The sequence below is a fragment of the Triplophysa dalaica genome, chromosome 10 (assembly GCF_015846415.1).
Source record: "Triplophysa dalaica isolate WHDGS20190420 chromosome 10, ASM1584641v1, whole genome shotgun sequence".
Classification (NCBI taxonomy): domain Eukaryota; kingdom Metazoa; phylum Chordata; class Actinopteri; order Cypriniformes; family Nemacheilidae; genus Triplophysa; species Triplophysa dalaica.
The window spans coordinates 80,001-102,500 of NC_079551.1; the positions used below are offsets into that span (position 1 = coordinate 80,001).

A 22,500-nucleotide genomic window follows, 5' to 3' on the forward strand; every position below is an offset into this window, starting at 1 on the left:
GCGGCGGTGAGAGCGATGAGCCAACTGTGTGCACTGAACCACTGACAGACACATGCACACAAATCAAACATTACTCACTCACACGTGTGTGTGTGTGTGTGTGTGTGTGTGTGTGCGTGTGCTGACCTGTGCACGTTTCACCCCGTCTTTAGCTGAGCTGAATGTGGCCAGTTGAGCAGCTGACCCCACCATGACCCTGGGCACCGCCCCGTTGACGCCCCTCCACAGACCCAGCACACCTTCACGCTGATAGATGGACACTAAAGCACTGGACACGCCCTGAACACACACATGTCAGACACATGTACGGCAGAGGACATGACACGATGATGTCAGACGGGTGCAGTCTGGGCTCTGATTGGCTGACGTTAGAATGATTATTTGTGATCTGATCCTGGACCAGTTGACTAAGCATGTGATACGCTATTCACACACGCACACACACATGTCAGCAGGGTCAGTTGTTGACATCAACACATTATGAAGAGTATGATGGAAAACAGGGCAGATAAGGACTGTTGTGTTACAGTCATGTGATCATCTTTGTGTACCTGATGGTTGTGTTGGTGTCCCACAGCGATAGACTTCACTGTCTGAGCCTGAAGATGAGTCTTCACCTGATCAACACACACACACACACATTATAGATCCTTCTCAAGCACACATAAACACACATGTCAAGCATGTGGACTGTCATAAATACTCGGCTCAGTTTTGATATTTGAGACGCTCTTTCTTTCATCGCTCAGTGTGTGTCACAGACACACACACACACACACACACAGATGGTGATTGACTGTACCCTGAAAATGAACCCAACTGTAAACACCAAACAGGCAGCCAATGAGAGGGCAAATGGCGATCATGTGACTCTCTCTTACCAGATAAGCGGGGGAGGCAATGAACGCCCCCAGTGCACCCGCCGTCGCCCCCGCGATCAGACTGCCGCCCGGTACGCCCGTAAGTCCCGACGCCTCCGTGTAGGAATAAAACCCCAGTCGAACTCCATTCATGAGCCCCTGGTACAACAGCGCCGCCGTCAGGCCCTTCTGCAGACCCCGCATCCCATCCGTACGGCCCACCACCCACAGCGCCTGCAGCACCCCACGATAGTGCCGCTGGTACGAGCCTCGGGCCTGAAGCTCGCCCTGCAGCTGCAGTCGGGTCTTCACCACCTCCAGAGGATTGGTGAACACGCACGCGCCGCAACACGCCAGAGCGCCCAGAGAGAAGTCCAGCGGGGGCCGCAGGGTGTGCGAGTGGGTCCGAGGGGTCACGGCGGGCTGAGGGTCAAAGTGGGGGTCTGTTGGGAAGTTTAAGAGCGGCGTGACAGGCATGCTGGTGTTCTCTGACAGCTGTCACTCTAAACTTCATTCTCATCCATCAGACACCCGTCAAATCTGCAACACATCACTTTCAGTGAGGCCACATTTACTTCATGAACAAAGTCAGCTCGTTTCTGAGAAGACTTCATTCATCATTCATGAGACATTTACGCGATTGATGACGTGCAAAAAAACGAATTAGCATATTCATGAGATCGTCGCTACATTTGATTCAATCATTCGCTTCCTTTCTGTACAAAAACACAAAGCATTTTAAACTTAAAGTGTTGTAAACTGCTTACATCCATCCCTCGCGCTGACATCCGTGCGGGAAATATGACGTTTGATAAACTTGAGAAAGAAAGATAACGCGTGAAAGTTTCTCACCGCGTCTCTGTTTGTCATTCACTCTCTCGTAAACACGAAACTCCCGAGTCGAAGCCCCGCCCCTCGCGACCGCACGGCCAATGGCAGCGCGGCTCCTCCGCCACCTCACAGCCTCCCCCGCGCTCAGCCAATCACAGTCGAGATGCCGCAGAAGGAACTCAAAATGGGTTAAAGGTTACGACGTGGAGGAAAATGCGTCTAAATTCACATTCATCAACCAAAACACAACAACAGACTGAACAACAAACAGAACTAAACATACATTTTAATTATACTTAAACTAAACAGAAACACTAACTGAACAAGTTACGTTCACGTCACAAAACAAGCAAAGTGATGAAGTCACGTGCACACACAATCACACACTTTAAAAGAGATAAAATCATTAAGGTATAATAAATAGAAATAACTCAAATTAAACAAATTTTATTAAAGTGAACTATAGTAACCTCGACCACCATGTTTGTAGCCATAACTTTATTACAGATATCACGGTAAAACCGTGCTTAAATTATGCGTAACAAGCTTTAAGTCGTGTTGTTTTTTCATTATTTGAATAAACCTATATTAAAAAACTACTTTCACATAAACGAAAGAAATGTTTAAAAAAATCTTGATGTTTAGAGAACTGTGTTCACACAAATGACCATTGGTGTGTGTGTGTCTTCTCCATGCACATATCACGATTCAGATGAAATCTACACAATGATCTATACAGTGGATTCAAAACAGGATAAAGAGAGTAAAAATGAGAGTTAAGACATGGAGAACTTTATTTTCTGTTTACAATTCACTGCCTCCACAACACACACACGCACGCACGCACGTACACACACACACACACACACACACACACACACGTTTAATGTAAACAATGCAGGCTGTAGTAAAAAAAAAGAATTTCATCCTTGTCACCAACTAATGTTATGTCTCTTTAGTCAGATGAAAGTTTCTGAGAGTAAAATGCAACAGAAACAGGCAAGCATTCCCTTCAATATTTCTCTCTCTCTCTCACACACACACACACACACACACACACACACGCGCACACACGCACACGCACACACACACAGCTAAAACATCAGGCATTCATTATTCAATTAAACACCGACTCTGTTTGCCTGTCCTTTATAGGTGTGGAGCTGTGTTTGAAGGTAAAGTAGTGTACGGGCAGCAGTTGTCCAGCGGGCATCCATTACCTCTTAGCGCGGACGAAGTACAAGGCGTTGGTTTTGGGATAATATTTCACATTCTGCTTTTTGTCCATCAAGCCGCCGAAGATGATGAGCTCTCCTCGGCCCTGAACCACTGTGTGCAGGCTGGTCTCTGGCGGTCCGGTGACGGCGCCGGGTGCTCCGCCGCTACCGTACACCTTCCATGACACCACGCCGTCCGACTTGGCACGAGAAATGTCTAGCAGGTACATCTGCATGGGTTTGCAGTTAAGCGACTGGTACAGAGGCTTGCCCACGTTCAAGCTCTGCGGCGGGTGGTGACCCAGCCGGCGCGCGATGGGAGGGATTGAGTGACCATCTGCTGCTGCAGCCTGCGGGGGGCTGGAGGAGGCCGGGGGCGTGCCAGCGGGCACGGAGGTGCCCGGCTGAGACAGCGAGGAAGAGGTGGGCAGCGACGAGGAGGCTTTGACGGCCTCTAGACCTCTGCGCAGAGCGGCGGGAGACACAGCGCCCGGTGGGGTGTGCGGCGAGGCAGCCTGAGGTGGCGTGTGCAGCCCGTTGGAGCCTACGGCCTCGGTCGCAGGCAATCCATCCCAGCTATAGTCTGCAGGCACGTGAGCGTGGGGGCGCGCCGGCGGAGACGCTGCCTGCACAGGGCTGGTGCGGGGGGAGGGCGAGGAGCCGTTGAGCAGCGGGGGGCTGTCAGGCCCCTGCGAGGGCGAATGTTGTTGCGAGGCAGATGGGCTTCCATCTCGCGCTCTGGCCGACGCTCTGGGCCGCAGGGTTCCCCACCGGCCGTTAACGCAGGGCGCCTCCTCCACCGCACCCAGGACTGCGCCCGCTGCCCCGCTGCGAACCGGAGACTGGGAGCGGTGGGAGGGCAGGTCAGGGCCCAGCGGGGCAGGTGTCGAGCTGATGGGGGAGGGGCGAGAGTTGAGACTCGGGCTGAGAGGGGCGCGGCCCGACGGCGCCTGAGAGAACACCACCACACACTGACCCACCTGCAACACCAGACACAAACATCTCAACACATGTAGGGTCACTCACAGGACTGTGTGAAGTTTTACGTCAAATATAGTGTGTGTGGGCGTGAATTACATTCACATTTACCCATTTGGCAGATGCATTTATCCAAAGCGACTTACATTGCATTATCCTATACAAAAATCCTTAGGTATGTGCAATCCCCTGGGATCAAACCCACAAACTTGCATTGGTCACACAATGCTCTTACCACTGAGCTACAGGAAAGCTTAATTAAACACAAAACACACACAATTACAGCTAATTGATATAAAAATAGCAGACGCCCTTTAATCATTGACTATCTTACAGTGTTTCTGGAAATATGTGGTGTGCAGTGTTGGGTGTAACTAGTTACTAAATAAGTTACTGTAATTGAATTACTTTCCCATATTTTTCTGTAATTTAATTACAGTTACTTCTAATTTAATTGAACAAAATACTGTGTGATATTTTCAATAGTGGAAATGACATCAAAATTATAAGTCTTACTTTAAAATGTATGCTGTAATATATCCTTCTCACATTTGTTATACTTTGGTGTCTTATCAATTCTAATCAAGGTTGATGTAGGATATAGAAAGTAATTAGTAATAAGTAATTAAGTACTTTTGGAAGAGAGTGATTTGTACAGTAATCGAATTACACTATTGAACATGTAATTAGTAACTAGTAATGAATAACTTTTTCAGAGTAACAAACCCAACACTAGTCGTGTGTATAACATCTATGAATGATTTAGTTTTATTTTACTCTATTGTATTAGATTCCGATAACAGTTCTGCATTTTGTTTTCTGACTCTATGATAATTCAATCCAAATGAGAACTTTCTAATCAGTCTGAAGTCTCACACACCTTGCAGGCCGGGTGGCACCACAGCTCCGGCGCTCCGTGATCTTCATTTTCCACTCGTACTTGCTCCCACGTCCAGGTGGAGGCGCTCATGTGCAGCAGCCAGGCATCCTTCAGTAACTACACACACACACACACACACACACACACACACACACACACACACTTGATCACACTGTTTCTCTGTCAATAAACAGCGTCAAGCAGTAAACACTCACAGCGTTAGGACCTCCACAGCCTCCCAGAATGAGCAGCGTGTCAACATCGATAACGATCTGAGGAAAAGTCGTACACATGAAACACCGAACAGATGAAACACACGAGCAGCGACTGACGGGAGGTGTGCGTTACCTGAGACTGTCCACCCCGCGGGTGAGGAGATGCACCGCTGATGATGGGTTTAGACCAGGACCACTGCTCCAGATCCAGAACCCAAACCTCATTACTCCTGACACACACATCAACACACGCTCCTTTAGGTCAACACCCACACATTTCACCCCTCACATCCTCCCACACAAAACACAGGTCATGTACGTACATCTGCCGAGCACCCAGAGACCCGCCGAACACGATCATTTTACTGCCAATCACAGAAGAGGAGTGACCTGCCATGGGCGGTGGCCCCTGAGTCGTGACGATACAGTTCCACCTGAAACCACGAGAGGGGGCGGAGTTACAGAAGTGCACAATCAAACCTCTGCAAGACTAAAAATCACACTTTCTCTCTCACCAGTTCTTGGAGGGCGAGTAGGTGTGGATCTCATCAAAGAATCTCTCGGGCTGGTGTAGTGGATAAGGACTGGGCCGTGTCCAGCCGCCGAACAGCACCAGCAGGTCTCTATACATGACCAGCGTGGCTCCGGCTTTAGGTGACGGATATGAACCTGCACACAACACTCACATTACTCAACTGAAACTCACAGACGATGACCGAACACACGCGGGCAGGATTCAGACCTGACGCGAGCGGGCGGATCCACTCTTTACTGTTGAGATCCAGACGCCACAGGTCATTAAACGCAGCGTTGCAGCTGCTCTGAGTGCAGCCCCCAAACACGTACATGGACTGATTGGAGTCGTAGTAACACGCACCTGAACACAACAAACACAAGTGCGTGAACATCACTTACGACCAGAACGAAGCAATGCGAGGACGCCGTGTGTTGTGTTGTGTACTGACTGTGTGAGAAGCGTTGTGTTATTGGTGTTCCAGGATAAGGATACGTGCGGCTTTCCCACTGGATGTTCCCATCCTGAATGGCCCGCAGGAAGCCGTGATAACACTGGTGCGCCACACCTGAGAGACACACACACACACACGCTCTTTGAAGGGGTAATTAAGAGAAGCGGGGGGGTGGACATCTCGCAGCTCTGTGTCAAACATCCCATCACACCCAGACTTCACACGCACAAGATCTGATGAAAGCTCAAGTGAACGGGCACGGCTGACCTTTGATGAGGCGATACCACTGTTTGCACACCAGGGCGGCGGTCTTGTGCTCCTGGTAGGGGGAGAGGAAGGACAGAATATACTCCAGCACTTCCTCTGGCAGTTCTCTCATGCTGTGAACGCTCGCCGCCGGTCTGTCTGCCTCCTCTGTCTTCACGTCCGCCGTCTGCATGCCCTCCTCCGTCTCCATGGCAACGAAGCAGCCGTCTTCACCGTCTGAGCAGCGAGACATGATGCAGTCTGTCTGTAGATCTGAACAACACGTGACAGACACACATTTATCTGGACGTTCATAAGAAACACGCAAGGGACTGACGTCACACCAGTGCTGCTGTGTCACAATATCACACCACGAGTATCACAATAACAATGTGATCATGAACCAAATCAGGTTTATGGTTTAATAAATGGGTTCAACGCTGAAACACTGTGAGTGTCGACAAACACAGTTCCATGAAACACACACTGATAAATCACTTTAAATAAAAGCTTATATTTGTGTCGATTCCGAATCGAAAGCATCAATCAAATCGATATAAAACACATCACAGCAAACAAACACACAACACATGAAACATGCCACAACTCGCGTGTTAATAGCGACAGTGTTAAACACACAGTGTGAAGTAAATATGGCGCTGTTTCTGCTATTCTTCATGTGCTTCGGTTATAAAAACACCGCGATTTTTACTCGAGTACAGTTGAGTTGTGTGTCAGATGACGTATGATGTGTATTTGTCATGTCAATGATGTGTGCAGATGGATGTGTGTGTTATTAGCAGTCCGCTAGCAGCCGGTTTGTTCACACACACATAAAAATGAATGTTGTGTGAGCGGTTAGACAGAATCTCATACACTCACCTCTCTCTCTCTCTCTCTCTCTCTCTCTCTGTCTGTGTGTATGTGTGTTGTCCGCTCGTTTCTTCTGTTGTTTGTGTTTCTCTTTATCAGCTTCACTCATGAATCTTCACACTCCAAACATCCGCCATCTTCCCTCTGCTCGGGAGCGCGCACGCACACAAGTCACGCTACGGAGCGAGCACGCAGGGCGAGTCCTCGGTGTCACACAATCTTGGCTTAACTGTGATGACGACAAATAAATGATGTTTTCACTATATTGTCATAGTTAAACCGTGGTTTAATCGTGGTATCTGGAGGTTAACTGTGGTAGTGCGAGTGATAATCTGTATTCCGCGAAAACACGATAACTACGTTTAAACTCTAATAAAAACATGGGTAATTCTCACAAAAGACAATATTTTTATGTGAATAATGCACGTGTTAATAAAAAAAACTACTACGGCTCATCATTTCACATTTATTGTTGAAGGGCGGGACTTTTAATTTGCGTGTTCTGCAGGCGGAAGCGGAAGTGCAGTGGTGTGTCGGCGATGATGGCGGATAGTAACGAGCTTTATGAGTCGGTGTTGTGTGTGAAGTCAGAGGTTCATGTTTACCGGATTCCGCCAAGAGCCTCGAACCGCGGTTACCGGTGAGAGCCGATCTTACAAAAGAGAGAGAGCGCGCGACACGACATGAAACGTGACTCATAACTCACAGCGATTAATCGAGTAGTTGGATCGCTTAACTTGATCACCTGAATCATTAATTAACGAGCAGTCGAGTTGAGTTCAATGATCCGCTTCAGTTCTTTATCAATTAAAGTTGAAGTCTTGTGTTGTGTTGTGTGACACGTCACGACACGACGCGTCAGTTGAGCTGATGTCAACACAAACAGTGGATGACAGGACTCATGAATATTTATGAAAATCGATTATGCACGATCATAACATCGCAGTTCCTCTCTCTCTAGCAAACAGTCAGGTCATCATGATGGAGAATGACACGTATGTTGTGAATATCAGTGTGACATGTATGTTGTGTTACTGATGATTGTGTGTTGTAGGGCAGCTGATTGGAAGCTGGATGAACCGGCGTGGAGTGGGCGCATGAAAATCACAGCAAAAGGAAACATTGCGTATATTAAACTAGAAGACAAAAACACAGGTGAGCATGTCTTTGTGTACATCACACGCTGTGTGTTTGGATGATTCCGGCTCACGGGAGAAATCAACATCCTGATGATAGTCTCTCCACTCTTGTTGTGTGTTTGTCAGGTGAGTTGTTTGCTCAGGCACCTGTAGATCAGTATCCAGGCGTCATCGTAGAGGCCGTCACAGACTCCAGCCGATATTTTGTCATCAGAATAGAAGATGGAAATGGTACTTGACAATATTTGTGTTTGTTTTGGGTACTGATGTGTCTGCAGCACACGCGTGCTCTTCAACGTGTCATGTGTTTGATGGTTTCAGGACGTCACGCGTTTATCGGCATCGGTTTCGCCGACCGCGGAGATTCTTTTGATTTTAATGTCACACTACAAGACCATTTTAAGTGAGTCATTTAATGTCACTTTATTTTGACCTTTGACCTGCTGCATCAGATGTAAAGACGGTGTTCTCTCTTCTCTCTCTCTGTCTCTCTCTCTCTGTCTCTCTCTCTGTCTCTCTCTCTGTCAGGTGGGTGAAACAGGAATGTGAATTCGCCAAACAGGATGCCAGTCAGGATTTTGGGCCGAAACTAGACTTGGGCTTCAAAGAGGGTCAGACCATCAAAATCAACATCGGGGTGAGAGAAGGTTCTGGACCTGTTGTAGAGAATGTGTGACCAGGTGTTACATTCTCTCTCTCTCTCTCTCTCTCTCTCTCTCTCTCTCTCTCTCTCAGAATATAAAGAAGAAAGAGTCTGGTGGGCCCGTGAAGTCACGGCCTGTGGGCGGCGGGTTTCTTCCTCCTCCACCTGGTGTGAAGGGGGGTCCTCTCTCTCCGCCTGCAGCTCAGCCTAACGCAGGTGATCTGCTCGACAGCTGCACGTCAAACACACGTCTGCAGTGCTGATGTCCCTAATCTGACTTCTCACCCTTTTCAGGAATGCTGTTGGAGTGGGGAGACTCCGGCCCCGTCAGCGGTGCTCAGCCCTCTCAGGACTCGTGGGGTGATTTCACAGCCGCAGGCTCCGGGTCAGTATAAACACTGTCTGTCTGATGACGTCTCTCACTCTCTCTCAATCACTGATGTGTTTGTGTGTGTGTCAGGTCTGATCAGGACTCGGGCCAGTCGGGATGGGTGCAGTTCTGAGCGTCTGATGGTGATAATAAGGGAACAGGAGGAGTCGTGACATCATATGTCATGTGATCCGTGATGACGCTGTTTTCTATGCAATCACATGCGGCTGCGAGCGCTGCGGTCAAAGGATCGAGTCTCTCTAGCCGATATCTGCTGCATTCCAGCGTGTGATTCTCTCTCACACACACTCACACACACACAGTTTTGTATGTCATGAATAATCATCTCAGTCATGTGATCAGTATCGTGTTTAATGTCTTGTTTACCTTATTTTTGATTTTTGACCTGATGTTTTGAAGCATTTGTTGACATTGACTTTGCTCTAGTATGTTAGACTCAAGGATTGTGTGCGTGTAAACTGTGTAAGCTTATTTGTTTATAAACAAATGTATTTTACTTTACACACCCACTCATATATATAAATAAGTCTATAAATCTATATACAGCACTAACAGCAGACTTTATTAGATGAGTTTTCTGGTGTTTTTTTTCTCTCTCTTTCGTCGTCAGATATTAAAGTTGAAATCTTTCCTTCAAGTGCCTTCGTAAAACACCTGTAGAATGTATAATTTTATATGGAAATAAAGGTTTTCCTGAGACACGTGCTTGTGTGTGTTTATAGTCAACCATGAAAAGAATTCAGGAATAAATCATGTCAAGTCTGTTTATTTATATGTTTCATGAGTGATCTGTCAGTGTGTAGTCATTATAATCGACTTTATACAATTAAAAGAGGTCTGTTATCACATGAACATACCGAGGTGTGTGTTGATGGTTTCTATGGTTGTGTTGTGTTGTAGTTTCAGTTGTGTGCGGAGATCTGATTTGTCAGGTGAGTTGAAGATAGTGTCTGTCTTTATATTTATATTTTAAATAAACACATGTACAATATATGACTAGATGAGACTGGTTAAGCTGTTTCAGTGTGTGTGTGTGTGTGTGTGTGTGTGTGTGCGTGTGTGTGTGTGTGTGTGTGTGAGATCATGATGTGAATCAGATCCGCTGGTTGTGCATTGATCATTTATCTCGTGTTTTCGGGTCTTTTATGCGCGCGGGAGGTGATGTGACCCCGGAAAGAGTCTCACACACTCGATCTCATCCACACACACACACATCAGTTCTAGTCTACACAAACACACTTGATGATGGATTTATTGTGGATTAAACGGGGTAAGTTTCAGCGTGAGTGTGTGTTGTGCGTGTTTTGACGCGTGTTCACTGATGTGATGAACGAATGAATCACTGAATCGATCTCTGAACTCGAGTCATCGCGCGCGTGTGTGTGTGTGTGTGTGTTTGATTGTTTATTCAGATGTAAAGTGTTTATTGTGGATGTGTCGTGTTTGTGGTTTTTGATCGCGCTTTAAATCTCACACCGTTACTGTAAACACACACTGCATTATCGTGCCAGTGTACTCGTTTATATCGCGGTTTGTTTCGATTGTCTCTACTGAACTTAAACTCATTTTCACATTTATTTTCTAACTGTAAGTTTGTTTTTACTTTAGTAAAAGAGGAAACGGAAGGATTAAAGGGAAACTGAGGGATGTTCCTGCGAGTGTAGTTCCTGTAAACCGACACACGAGGGCACCACACACACAATCACATCAAAGCACTGACCCGCGTAAATAATGAAATATTATGACGGAAAGGTGGACTTGTGATTTATTGTTAATATATTGATTTAGTATTTTAACAACAGTAACTTACAGTAGTTCTCTGACGTGTCTGATAGGTAGCTATAGTGTGAGTGTCAGCTGTATGTTGTCATGGTGATGAAGTGTTACCATAGACAACAATAAACATGTGAAATTATTCAAATGAGTTTTATTCCATTATTTTAATGTTTTCATTTACTCTTTTATTATCTGTTCAATCTGTTTTGCCCTCCTGCAGAAATAAATCTTGTTCAATCTTATTATCCTCTCTCTCTCTTTCTCTCTCTCTCTCTCTCTCTCTCTCTCTCAGTGTGTATGATCCCTCCCTCCCTCACTCTCACTCACTCACTCACTCACTCACTCACTCAATCTCTCTATCTCTCTCTCTCTATCTCTCTGTGGTTTCTCTCAGTTGTCTGTGGATGTGTGTTGGGGACGGTGTGTAACAGGATTGGTGTTTATTGTTGATTTGGGTTCACGTGTTTGTGTTGTGAGTGGTGGGTTGTGATGTTTAAATGGAATGATTTAAAGTGAGTGATGAGCACGAGTGACTCGAGGCTGGAGTCTGTCATTCAGGTGAACTTTCTTTATATTCACTCATAATCATTCTGCTTTAGTCTTGTTGTGTTTGTGTGTGTGTGTTGTACAGACTCTGCAGGTGTGTGTTCTGATCTGATCTAAATATACAACAGATCTCCACTGAGACCATCTGTTACACACACACACTGAAACACTGCGGTCGCATTCACTCACAGTGAGTTGTGTGTATTGTGTGTGTGTTGTGTGTTTGTCAGAGGTTGGAGGAGAGCGTTCTGTCTGAAGACAAGTGGCTGACGGTTGGAGGATCTTCTCCAGAGGAATCAGCGAGTTTACCGGCTCGTGTACGAGAGATTGTGTCCAGAAACCTGAGTGACACCGGTGAGACAGACACACACTACACAAAGCTGCCATGCCGAGCCACCGTCACTGCTGACATGTGTTGTGTTGTGCAGGGATGTCGTCGGGTTTGTCTCTTCAGGAGGAGAACCGTCTCCTGCAGTCAGAACTGAGTCGTGTGGAGGATCTGCTGGCCCACAGTCGAGCCGAGAGAGATGAACTGGCCATCAAATACAGCGCCATCAGTGAGAGGGTCAGACACACACACACACACACACACACACACTAGAGAGAGTAACACAACCAGTCATATGACACCTGACAGCTTTAAGAACACATCACCTAACAAAAGGAAATAAAGTGTGATCAGTGTGTGTGTGTGTCTGTGTGTGGATTCTCTTTTGTGTCTGTGTCACAGTAAGGTTGACTCGTCTCCGTGGTAACATGGAGTGGAATGAAGTGAAGTGGCAAGTTGCCATGGAGACTGTAAACAGCGTCTGTGATTTGGGGAGGCTTAGGATCTGTGTGTGTGTGTGTGTGTGTGAGAAGACCAGATTTCGTTTTTTACTGATTGTTTTTGTACAGGCATATCACAGGGCAGCTCACAGGGGTCCTGACATGATTTCTGATACACTTTCTGTTCTTTTCCCGTACAATTTATTTTCTAACGTGGTCTCAAAACAAAACTGAAAGCTCATGCTTAAACTGTGAAAATGTGAGTGTGTTACGGCTGGTTGCTATGGTATTGGTGTGTGGTTGCTAAGGTGTCCTCTGCGAGTGTGCTGTTGTGTGCTTTTTGGGGGATGTTGTGGGTGGGTGTTTACAGGGGTCAAGTTCCTACTTTAATGATATTGCGTGTCATCTTGTGCAGTTGGAGCAGGTGTTGCGTTTGGAGGGGGGTGATAGGGGGATGGACTCACCTGAGTCTCGCAGTCTGACGCAGCAGAATGTGGATCTGCGCAGACGCTTGGATGAGGAGCAGGCGGCGTACAAACGCAAACTCACAGCGTATCAGGAGGGACAACAGAGACAAGCTCAACTCGTACAGAAACTACAAGCCAAAGTACAACACAGACAGTTACACAACATAAATGGATACGTATAATATGTTTTTTGAAAGGTGCATTGAGGTGTTTGTGTGCTTGTGTTGTAGGTTCTGCAGTATAAGAAGAAGTGTGGAGATCTTGAGCAGATGCTGATGGAGAAATCAACTGAACTAGAGAAACACGAACTCACCGTCAGTTCCACAAACACACATGCACACGCTCCCACACACACACCCAAGCACACACACGTGCACACAGACAAATGAACGCACACGCACAAACACGTGCACGCACTCAAACGCACACACACACAAATACACACGCAAACAAACACTTGCACACACAAACACACACGCACAAGCACACACTCCAACAAATGAAAGCATAGACACACACGCGCACACACACACACACATAAAATGAATGCGCACACACAAACGCACAGAAACACACGCACAAACACACGCACGCACCCACAAAGACTCACAGGCGCACAAACACACGCAGACACACACACACAAACCCTCATCATCATAGTTTAGGGTCATCTTCACACGAGTTGTGCTGTTATTGTTGTGTTGTGTAGGGTCGGTGTGATTTCAGCAGTAACGGTCATCGCAGGGAAGAAGATGAACACAGCAGTGATTTGGAGAGCGCCCTCATCCGTCTGGAGGAGGAACAGCAGAGGTTAGATTTTAACATCACTGCTGTGTGATGTGTGTTTGTGTGTGTAGGTGTGTGTGGTGATGGTGTGTTAACTGCATGTGTGCAGGAGCAGCGGCCTATCCGCAGTCAACTCAATGCTGCGCGAGCAGCTGGAACAGGCCGGACTGGCCAATGAGGCGCTCAGTCAGGACATCCGCAGACTCACTGCCGATTGGACCAAAGCCAGAGAAGAGCTGGAGCAGAGAGAGTCTGATTGGAGGAGAGAAGAGGAGGTGGGTGTGGTCGATGAGAATGTTGTGTTGTCGACGGCTGTGTTGTGTAACGTGTGTGTTTCTTCAGTCTTTTCACAGTTACTTCACCAGCGAGCACAGTCGTCTGCTGTCGCTCTGGAGACAGGTGGTGGGCTTCCGCAGACACGTGTGTGAACTCAAGAGCGCCACCGAGAGGTGTGACTGCAACACTAGACCGCCGCAGACGAGCTGCTGCAGACGCTAACCGCTCTCTCTCTCTCTCTCTCTCTCTCTCTCTCTCTCTCAGGGATCTGTCGAACATGAGGAAGGAGCTTGTGTGCGCGTCTCAGAGCGCTCAGCTGCAGTGTGTGAGCGTGTGTTCGGCTCTGAGGAGTCGTGAGGACGGCTCAGCTCTGGTTCTGGAGAGAGAGACGGCTCAGAGACTGCAGCTGGAGCAGCAGCTGAGAGAGACGCTCACTGACATGATGTCATTACAGAGCAAGAGTGATTCAGACAGAGCCGGACTCAACACACGGTCTGTGTGTCACACTCATCTGTGTACAACACACTCATGTCTGTCAAACACATGTGAAGTTACACCGTGTGTGTGTGTGTGTGTGTGCGCAGGCTTGCAGATGCAGGGAGGGATGTAGAGTGTCTCAAAGCTCGTATAGAGGACCAGGAACAAGAAATCATAACACTCAATAATAAACTACAGGTACACGCACAAACACACACACACACACGTAAACAGACACACACACACACAAACAAATGCACGCACACACACACACATAAACATGTACACACGCTTAAACACACACATGGGCACATACAAACAAACTCACGCAAACAGACAGATAGACACGCACACACATGCACGCACACACACGCGCATGAACACACACATGCGCACACAAACACACTCACGTGCCTGTTTCAGTTTTGTGTGAATTAAACATCTAATACTGAGACAAGGTACAATATTTTTTAAGTTGTGTCTCGTTTCTCTCTGAAGTTTAACATGCTGAATACAAAAATCACATCAATTCTTTTTTACCATCGATGGTCTAAAGCAGGGTTCCTCAACTCTTACCCTGGAGGTCCGGAGCACTGCAGAGTTTAGCTCCAGCCCTGATCAAACACACCTGAGCAAGCTAATCAAGGTGTTCAGGATCAGTAGAAAATCAGAGGTAGGCAAGTTTGATCATGGTTGGAGCTAAACTATGCAGTGCTCCGGACCTCCAGGGTAAGAGTTGAGGAACCCTGGTCTAAAGGATGTTTTCATACATTTCTGTATTATTTTACGCAGAAATAACAAGGAACTGGTATAACACTGAGCTCAAAACAACACTTGTAACACAACAATTTGTACAAATAAGTCGTCCTAAACTTCACAAGCGTACATTTGATGGTTTTTGTCTTTGAGTAATACTGAACCAAGTTCCAGAGGTAGTCACCCATCATCGCTTCATCTCACCTTCCCTGTGCTCAGATATTACTAGAATCACAATTGGAATTTTTTTTTAAATATGTGAAAATCTCTACAGTTTTTGTTTCTTTGTAATATACCAATAGATGGTAATTAATCATATAAGCTCAAAATGGACTTTCATGCTACTTGTAAATAAATATTCCCACAGAAATCAGCACCAGAGAGTTCTACAAGAATTATAAAAAGAAACATCAATTTATGACATTGTGTTATCACCGTGTGTGTGTGTGTGTCAGGATCAGAGCAGTCATGAGGAATCTGAAGTGAATATTCTGAAGACACACACAGCAGCGCTGCAGAGCACACTCAGAGACGTCACACAGGTAAAACACACACAAACACAAACACACACACAGCGGTGTGATTGATAATCGAGGCCCGTTTTGTTTTCATTGTCATCTCTGATCTGTCGTGTGTGTGTAGATGCTGTTTTCTGACTGTGAGCCTCCTGATGGAAGCATTGAAGAGGTTGTGTTGCCTCTCCTGCGCTCTTCATCAACATCATCACACATCATCCCTGACACCTGTCTGTCTGCTCTCCGCTCAGCTCTGAATAACAGACAACTCCAGCTCCAGGTACAGACAGACACTTCTGTTGACCTGCATGATTACTCGCATCATCTCACACGTGTGTGCATGCAGGAGCTGCGAGAGCGTCTGCAGTCTGCGCAGTCATCAGTCCAGCAGCTGCGCAGACAGCTGGGAGAGGCGGAGTCTGGCCAACAGCATGCAGAGCTCCGTCTGCAGGCGCTTCAGGCGGAGAGAGATGAGGCTCACAGAGAGAGAGAGACAGCTGTGAGAGAGAGAGACAGACTGAGAAAAGAGAGAGACACGCTGAGCAGGTTAGTGTCTCACACAGCACAAACACGTCATTACTGCACCTGCACACAAAACTAAACTCTCTCTGCCCGTCAGTGTGAAGGACGGTGTGGATAAAGCAGCACAGGGGGCGCAGACGCAGGTGCAGCAGCTGCAGCTGGAGGGTGAGAAACTGCATCTTGCCGTGACGTCTGCGCAGAGAGAGAGAGACCATGAGAGAGAAGAGAAAGACGCCATCACACTGGAGAGAGACCGAGCCCGAGCCGAGACAGACAGAATGTGAGTGTGTATTTCATGTGTTTCTAATGTGACGTGTGTTTCTCAACGTGACGTGTCGGATGTCAGTCAGCAGCTGAGGGAGGGGTCAGAGACTCGCTCATCTTCTCTTCGAGCTGAACTGTCTGCAGTGAGAGAATCTCTCCAGCAGGTGATGATAGAGAGACAGCTGATGGACACTGAGAACACACAACTGACAGATGCGCTCAACAGGGTCAGATATGCGCTCGTACACACATTAGTGGACTGTCAATAGTTCACGTGTCAAACTTACTCTGTGTGTGTGTGTGTGTGTGTGCGCAGAGCGAGTCGAGCCGTGCTGAGATCTCACTGTTGCTCAGTAAGCTTCAGTCTGAGGAGTCGTCACTCAGAGATTCACTCGCTAAGATGAGCAACATCAACGAGAGCCTCGCACACGACAAATCTGATCTCAACAGCCTCATCATACAGGTACACACACACCGGATCAGCCTCATCCTACACACACTCATACACACACTCATCTTTTCTAATGTGTTGATTGACAGCTGGAGGAGGACAAGAACGTCTTGGTGTGTCAGAGAAGAGAAGCTGAACAAGAGAAGCTGACCATCAGAGATGAACTTGTGCGCTCTGAGCAGAACAGACTCGAGCTGGATTCTGTACGTCTCACTCTACACCAATCACTGCAGGAGTCTGAGCTGGCCAGGGTGGGGTTGGAGGCGGAGCTTCAGACACTGCGGGCAGACAGAGGCAAATTACAGGACAGTATTTCACAGGTGACTCTCTGACCATCTGACTGTTTTACTCTCTCGTAAAGTATTTTCTCACATCCTGCTGTCAATCAAGCAGCTGGTCGGGGAGGTGAGCGCTTTGGAGGCGGAGCTCGGTGCTGTCCGTGGTGAAGGGGACAGGCAGAGCACTGCTCTTGAGGAAGCAGGGCGTGGGCGGGCGGAGCTTGCACGAGAGAGGGCGGGGCTCTTGGTTCAGCTGATGGCATCGGAGAGAGAGAACGCTGCATTTACCGAAGAGATCGCTTCCTTTAGGTGACAAACTTTTATCTGAATGTAAAATAGCTGGCTTGTAATAGTGTGTGTATTTTGTTATTTGTGTAACTGTGTGTGTGTGTGTGTGTGTGTGTAGGTCAGAGAGAGAGGCTCTGGAGACGAGTCTGTTTGAGGTACAACAGCAAATGAATCAGATTGAGTCTCGACGAGAAAATCTGGAGTCAGAGAACCAGCATCTGCGTCTGCGCACTGACACATTAACAGGTTCATAAGAGAGAGACGGGTGCATGAGAGAGAGACAGGTTTATTTGAGAGAGAGATGGGTGCATGCCAGAGAGAGACACTTTGGCATTTGAGAAAGAGACGGGTGCATGCGAGAGATGGGTGATTGCGAGATAGACGGTTGCTTGTGAGCAAGACAGGTGCATGAGAGAGCGGGTTGAATTTGAGAGAGGGAGAGAGAGAGACGGGTGCATGCGAGAGATACGGGTGCATGAGAGAGAGAGAGAGAGAGAGAGAGAGTGAGTGATAGAGTGACGGGTGCATTTGAGAGAGAGACAGGTTTATTTGAGAGAGAGACGGGTGCATGCGAGAGAGAGAGAGACGGGTGCGTTTGAGAAAGAGACTGGTGCATGCGAGAGATGGGTGAATGCACGAAAGACGGGTGCTTGTGAGCGAGACGGTTGCATGCATGCGAGAGAGACGGGTGCATGAGAGAGAGACGGGTGCATTTGAGAAAGAGCTGGGTGCATGAGAGAGACGGGTGCATAAGAGAGAGAGAGAAGGGTACATGAGAGAGGGTTAGATGCAAAGATTTTTTAATTTATGTTATTGTTCATGTTCATAAAGCAGATGTGTAGTTGAGCTGTCTGTTGTGTTATGTGTTCAGCTGAGTTGAAGCAGTTGCGTGCTGACAGAGAGACAGTTTTGTCTCAGAGTGAGAGAGAGAAGGACATGCTGAGAGATGCACTGACGGCCGCTCAACAGGAAGCACAGCGATCTCTGCGCATGGCTCTCTCTGACCACCAGGAGGAGCTTGAGAGACTGACCAAACAGAAGGTCAAGAGCTTCTACATATTCATTATAGGACAAACTAAATGATTGTGTCAAACTACGACAGATGTTAAAATTCCCAATGAATTCTTAATAAATGGAGCAGGAGGCACTGCGCTGCAGTCTGGAGGCTGAACACCAGGTGGCGCTGCGACAGATCCAAGAACAGCTGGATGAGCAGATAAACAAACTGGAGAAAGAGCGAGATGAACTTCAGCAGGAGCTTCAGTCACTGCAGCGAGACAGAGATCAGCGTCTTCTGCAGGCCGAGACCGACAAACAGCAGGTAGCACACAAACACACGCGTGTGACTCACACCGCTGACGTCACTTATGTTAAAACACGTCTGATGACACGTGTGTGTGCAGGCGCTGTCCATGAAGGAGGCAGAGAAAGCGGTTCTATCTGAGAGAGTGTGCTCCCTTCAGACAGAGCTGAGTACTGCAGTGCTTGAACTGGAGAGAAACAACCGAGACATGATTCTCCTCAAAGACCAGCAGCGGGTCAGAATAACACAAACACACAAACATCGTGTATATCTGGCGTTCTCAGTTGTGTTTTATTGAAGTATCAATGTTGTGTAATCAATAATTGTCAGTAAAGTTCAATTTACTTTAGTTGAATTTTCCAGGTTGCAGTCGCAGCTCTAAACACAGAGCTGCAGGAACTGGACAGTCAGCTGCAGGACACAGTGAGTTCACATGAGCGTGAGCTGCGCAGACTGCAGGAGAACTGCGCAGACCAGCAGATTCGAGCAAACACAGCACTCAGAGAGGTTATTATGCCTAGAGATTAAAACATCAACACAACACAATTTAAATCTGAGGAAAATACTCATTCTTTATCCTCCTTCAGTTTGAAGAATGTCGTACACTGCTCTCCGCCAGCGAGGAGAGTCGAGACACCACAAAGCGAGAACTTTTGGAGATGGAGAAGCGTTTGTGCCAAATACGGGATGCAGAGGAGGGGCATAGACGAGATGGGGTGGAGCTACGACGGTCCATCAGTGATGTCACCCAAGAGAAAGACGCTCTGAGCCAATCAAACGTTCAGCTGAGAGAAGCACTGAGAGTGGCTGAGAGCGAGAGGATCAGGTGACAAACACAAACTTCATATTATGCAGCACAATATCGTAAACATGTATATTTACCTGTCAGTGTGTGTGTGTGCAGTGTGAAGCGTGTGTGTGAGGAGAGAGAGCAGAAAGTGTCACTGCTGGAGGAAAATCTAGCATCTGCGCAAAAGGAGGTGTCAGATCTGCGCAGCTGTCTGCGTGAGGTGGAGAGATCAAGACTGGAGGCGCGCAGAGAGCTGCAGGAACTGCGCAGGCAGGTGGGTCAGACGGATGATGATCTGAGGGTTTGTTGAGATGTGCAGATGCAGCGTGATGCAAGTGTGACTCTGTTGCGTCAGGTGAAGGTTCTGGATACTGATCGAGAGCAGATGGGACGGCAGGTGGCTGAGCTGCAGACGCGTCTGTCTGCGGAAGATCAGAGAGATGAGGAGAGAGCGAAAGAAATTATCACCCTCAAACTGAAACTCAGCGACACAGAAACGTCCAGAAATGCTCTTCAGAAAGATGTGAGATCACATGGTCATGTGTTTCTGAATATGGTTGAAGCATTTGATGACCCTCTCTCTCTCTCCAGGTGGGTTCTCTCCAGAGGCGTCTGAGCGAGAGCGAATCGTGCTGGCGCAGTCGGGAGCGAGAGTTAATGTGTCATCTACAGGAGGCTCGCGGCTGTGAAAAGAAGCTCCAGGACGAGGCGCGTAATCTCGCCACGCGTGCGCAGACGGCCTCCGATGCGTCTGTGCGGATGCAGCTGCAGCTGAGCGAGGCGCAGGGTCGTCTGGCTGCGACCGATGCGGAGCTGTCACGCGCAGAGGCGTCCCGCAGAGATCTAGAGTTCCGGCTGTGCAGTCTGCAGTCGGCGCTTACGCGTACGCTAGGCATTGGGACCAGGGGGCGGAGCAGCAGCAGAGGGCGGAGTCCGCTCGGCTCCTCCCCATCCTCTCTGATATCTCTCTCCGGACGTAGGAGCGTGTCTCCACTGCGCTGCTCGCTGTCGCCAGCCAAAGGTCAAGAGTCAGGGTTCACTTGACATGTTTTTGACAGGGTTAGGGTTGTGTAGTTGTTTAAGGACACACTTTTTTCTCTCAGATGTGGCAGGTAACATCACTCCTGAAAACACAGTTGTGCTGAGCCCGTTGTCTCCAGAGAGGACCGATGCCCCGCTGCCCGTCGCCCCGCCTGAGCTCGACCCTGAAACTCTTCGGAGCGGCCTGAGAGACTTCCTGCAGGAGCTGCGAGACGCTCAGAGAGAACGAGTAAACATGCTTTTATTCACCTCATACGTTGTCATGGTAACTCTCTGTTAACATGGTATCTAACACATCTCGTCTTGTAATCGTGCGGTAGGATGAGGCACGGGGTCAACTGGGGTCACTGCAGAGAGAGTTTCAGGAAGTGACATCAGAGAGAGACTCCGCCCACCAGCGTGTCCTTCAGCTACACAATACACTACAAGAGTGTCAAGAGGGTGAGACGCTTTAAACGGTCACACGCTCACGCAGCTGCGCAGACACGTGTTTATTGTTTGTGTGTCTTTAGATAAGCGTGTGCTGGATGACAAACTGTCGACCACTCAAGCTCAGATACATCAGCAGGAAGAGCTGCAGCGGAGAGGAGAGAGAGACAGACGAGCATTAAACGACAAAATCAAAGAGCTGGAGAGAATCTTACTGAACACAGAAGCTGAACGCAGGCGTGTGGAGGTCAGAGGTCAATGCTGACATAACTATATAACTGTTCTGCTGACATCCTTTACTTTATGCTAGCGACTGTCTGTCCACAGGAGCAGTGCGGTAAACTGAGGGCCGGAGAGGCACGGATGGATGCGGAGCGGCGCCGGGTGCGTGAGGCGTTGGAGGCGGCTGAAGGGCGTGGCACACAGGTGGAGCTGGAGAGGCGGAGCTTAGAGGGAGAGCTGCAGAGACTGAGATTGAGTCTGGCGGAGAGAGAGACGGAGATCCAGTCTGCTAATGAACGACATGAGAACATCATCAAACAGGTCTTACATCACTCACAAAAAGATCTCAAAATGTGACCCATCCTCACAACCTCATCATACCTGTTTGTGTGTGTGTGTCAGGTGGCAGAGGGTGAAGGAAATATCTCGTCTCTTCAGAGAGAGGTGGACAGACTGACGCTCCTACTGTCGAAAGCTCAGGAGGCAGAGACGGTTCAGAAAGAACGAGCCCTCGCTCTCTCTCAGGACCTGCAGGAAGCCACGGCAGCTCACAGCGTCACTCAAGGGCGTCTGGCGGCGCTGCAGAAAACACTGGGTCAGACTGAGAATGAACGCAGACAGCTGCAGGTGAGCAGACAGACAGACGGACAGTACGGCAGAAAGAGTGAATGTGTTGACGTGTGGCTTCTTTCAGGAGCGTGCAGACGGACTCAGATCATCCGTTTCTGATGAGAAGCGTAACGCCACCGCTCTGATGGAGCAAGCGCAGACACTGCAGTCAGAACTGAGTCAGAGTCAGCTGCGCAGATCTGAACTGGAGACGGAGCTACAGAACACACAGGAGGTGAGACTGAGCCCCAGAGCATCGTGGGAGGTGCATGTTGAAGGTCTGAAAATGTTCTCTGGTCTCGCACAGGCTCTGCGGCAGAGGTCTGACGGTCTGGCCGAAGCTCAGCGCGGTCTACAGGCGGCTCACGCAGATAAAGTGTCTTTAGAAGAGCGTCTGCGCAGTTTGCAGAGAGCGGTAGCGTTGCTGGAGACAGAGAAGAGAGATGTGGAGAGACAGGCCGTCCGCCTGGAGAAAGACAAAAGCGCGTTGAGGAACACACTGGATAAGGTGACACCTGTCTGTCTGTCTGTCTGTCTAGGAGACCTGAAGGTTTTGGTTTCAGTCTGAATTCTGACGATGTCATTTTCTGGGATCTGTTCATCAGGTGGAGCGACAGAAGCTGCAGACGGAGGAGAGCAGCATGCGTCTGTCTGCAGAGAAAGGACGACTGGATCGCGCGCTCAATGGCGCAGAA

At 48.2% G+C, this 22,500-nt stretch overlaps 4 protein-coding genes across 9 annotated transcripts in view; 2 read left to right on the plus strand and 2 right to left on the minus strand.

Annotated features, from left to right (window-relative positions):
* Nucleotides 1-1,337, minus strand: part of slc25a34 (solute carrier family 25 member 34) — a 1,679-nt gene extending 342 nt beyond the window's left edge. Inside the window, exons 1-4 of the mRNA XM_056758018.1 lie at nt 882-1,337; nt 552-617; nt 127-279; nt 1-41 (exon numbers count right to left, since the gene is read on the minus strand). The exon at nt 1-41 is cut by the window's left edge and continues 94 nt beyond it. Of these exons, the coding sequence (XP_056613996.1) occupies nt 1-41; nt 127-279; nt 552-617; nt 882-1,337 (716 nt within the window). The remainder of the gene's footprint in view (nt 42-126; nt 280-551; nt 618-881) is intronic.
* fbxo42 (F-box protein 42) lies at nt 227-7,235 on the minus strand. The gene is made up of 12 exons (XM_056758962.1): nt 7,078-7,235; nt 6,217-6,468; nt 5,947-6,063; nt 5,724-5,858; nt 5,497-5,650; nt 5,305-5,415; nt 5,115-5,211; nt 4,982-5,038; nt 4,767-4,883; nt 1,628-3,888; nt 552-617; nt 227-279 (listed from the first exon to the last, which is right to left on the minus strand). Exons 1-10 carry the CDS (start codon nt 7,175-7,177, stop codon nt 2,908-2,910), a joined length of 2,121 nt encoding a protein of 706 aa, XP_056614940.1. The 5' UTR covers nt 7,178-7,235; the 3' UTR covers nt 227-279; nt 552-617; nt 1,628-2,907.
* A 271-nt stretch (nt 7,236-7,506) lies between these two features.
* necap2 (NECAP endocytosis associated 2) lies at nt 7,507-9,942 on the plus strand. The gene is made up of 8 exons (XM_056758963.1): nt 7,507-7,708; nt 8,123-8,223; nt 8,334-8,438; nt 8,529-8,610; nt 8,736-8,844; nt 8,943-9,066; nt 9,145-9,235; nt 9,311-9,942. The coding sequence occupies exons 1-8, from the start codon at nt 7,608-7,610 to the stop codon at nt 9,351-9,353; spliced, it is 756 nt and encodes a 251-aa protein (XP_056614941.1). The 5' UTR covers nt 7,507-7,607; the 3' UTR covers nt 9,354-9,942.
* Nucleotides 9,943-10,340: 398 nt separating this feature from the next.
* Nucleotides 10,341-22,500, plus strand: part of crocc2 (ciliary rootlet coiled-coil, rootletin family member 2) — a 13,670-nt gene continuing 1,510 nt past the window's right edge. Inside the window, exons 1-35 of one of the 6 annotated variants that reach the window (XM_056758852.1) lie at nt 10,341-10,511; nt 11,794-11,917; nt 11,992-12,128; nt 12,747-12,938; nt 13,029-13,112; nt 13,508-13,608; nt 13,694-13,859; nt 13,927-14,033; nt 14,125-14,352; nt 14,445-14,535; nt 15,549-15,635; nt 15,736-15,888; nt 15,955-16,154; nt 16,228-16,410; nt 16,477-16,621; nt 16,711-16,857; nt 16,935-17,165; nt 17,236-17,432; nt 17,530-17,657; nt 18,283-18,452; nt 18,553-18,732; nt 18,815-18,949; nt 19,078-19,221; nt 19,302-19,540; nt 19,619-19,778; nt 19,860-20,027; nt 20,096-20,525; nt 20,608-20,774; nt 20,866-20,986; nt 21,058-21,221; nt 21,302-21,517; nt 21,599-21,823; nt 21,891-22,040; nt 22,113-22,313; nt 22,411-22,500. The exon at nt 22,411-22,500 is cut by the window's right edge and continues 42 nt beyond it. In XM_056758852.1, coding sequence (XP_056614830.1) covers nt 11,994-12,128; nt 12,747-12,938; nt 13,029-13,112; nt 13,508-13,608; nt 13,694-13,859; nt 13,927-14,033; nt 14,125-14,352; nt 14,445-14,535; nt 15,549-15,635; nt 15,736-15,888; nt 15,955-16,154; nt 16,228-16,410; nt 16,477-16,621; nt 16,711-16,857; nt 16,935-17,165; nt 17,236-17,432; nt 17,530-17,657; nt 18,283-18,452; nt 18,553-18,732; nt 18,815-18,949; nt 19,078-19,221; nt 19,302-19,540; nt 19,619-19,778; nt 19,860-20,027; nt 20,096-20,525; nt 20,608-20,774; nt 20,866-20,986; nt 21,058-21,221; nt 21,302-21,517; nt 21,599-21,823; nt 21,891-22,040; nt 22,113-22,313; nt 22,411-22,500 — 5,535 coding nt within the window. In that variant the 5' untranslated portion in view covers nt 10,341-10,511; nt 11,794-11,917; nt 11,992-11,993. Of the gene's footprint in view, nt 10,512-11,292; nt 11,576-11,793; nt 11,918-11,991; nt 12,591-12,746; nt 12,939-13,028; nt 13,113-13,507; nt 13,609-13,693; nt 13,860-13,926; nt 14,034-14,124; nt 14,353-14,444; nt 14,536-15,548; nt 15,636-15,735; nt 15,889-15,954; nt 16,155-16,227; nt 16,411-16,476; nt 16,622-16,710; nt 16,858-16,934; nt 17,166-17,235; nt 17,433-17,529; nt 17,658-18,282; nt 18,453-18,552; nt 18,733-18,814; nt 18,950-19,077; nt 19,222-19,301; nt 19,541-19,618; nt 19,779-19,859; nt 20,028-20,095; nt 20,526-20,607; nt 20,775-20,865; nt 20,987-21,057; nt 21,222-21,301; nt 21,518-21,598; nt 21,824-21,890; nt 22,041-22,112; nt 22,314-22,410 lie in introns of those variants that run through there. The other 5 variants (XM_056758848.1, XM_056758849.1, XM_056758850.1 and 2 more) reach the window with 5 other exon arrangements.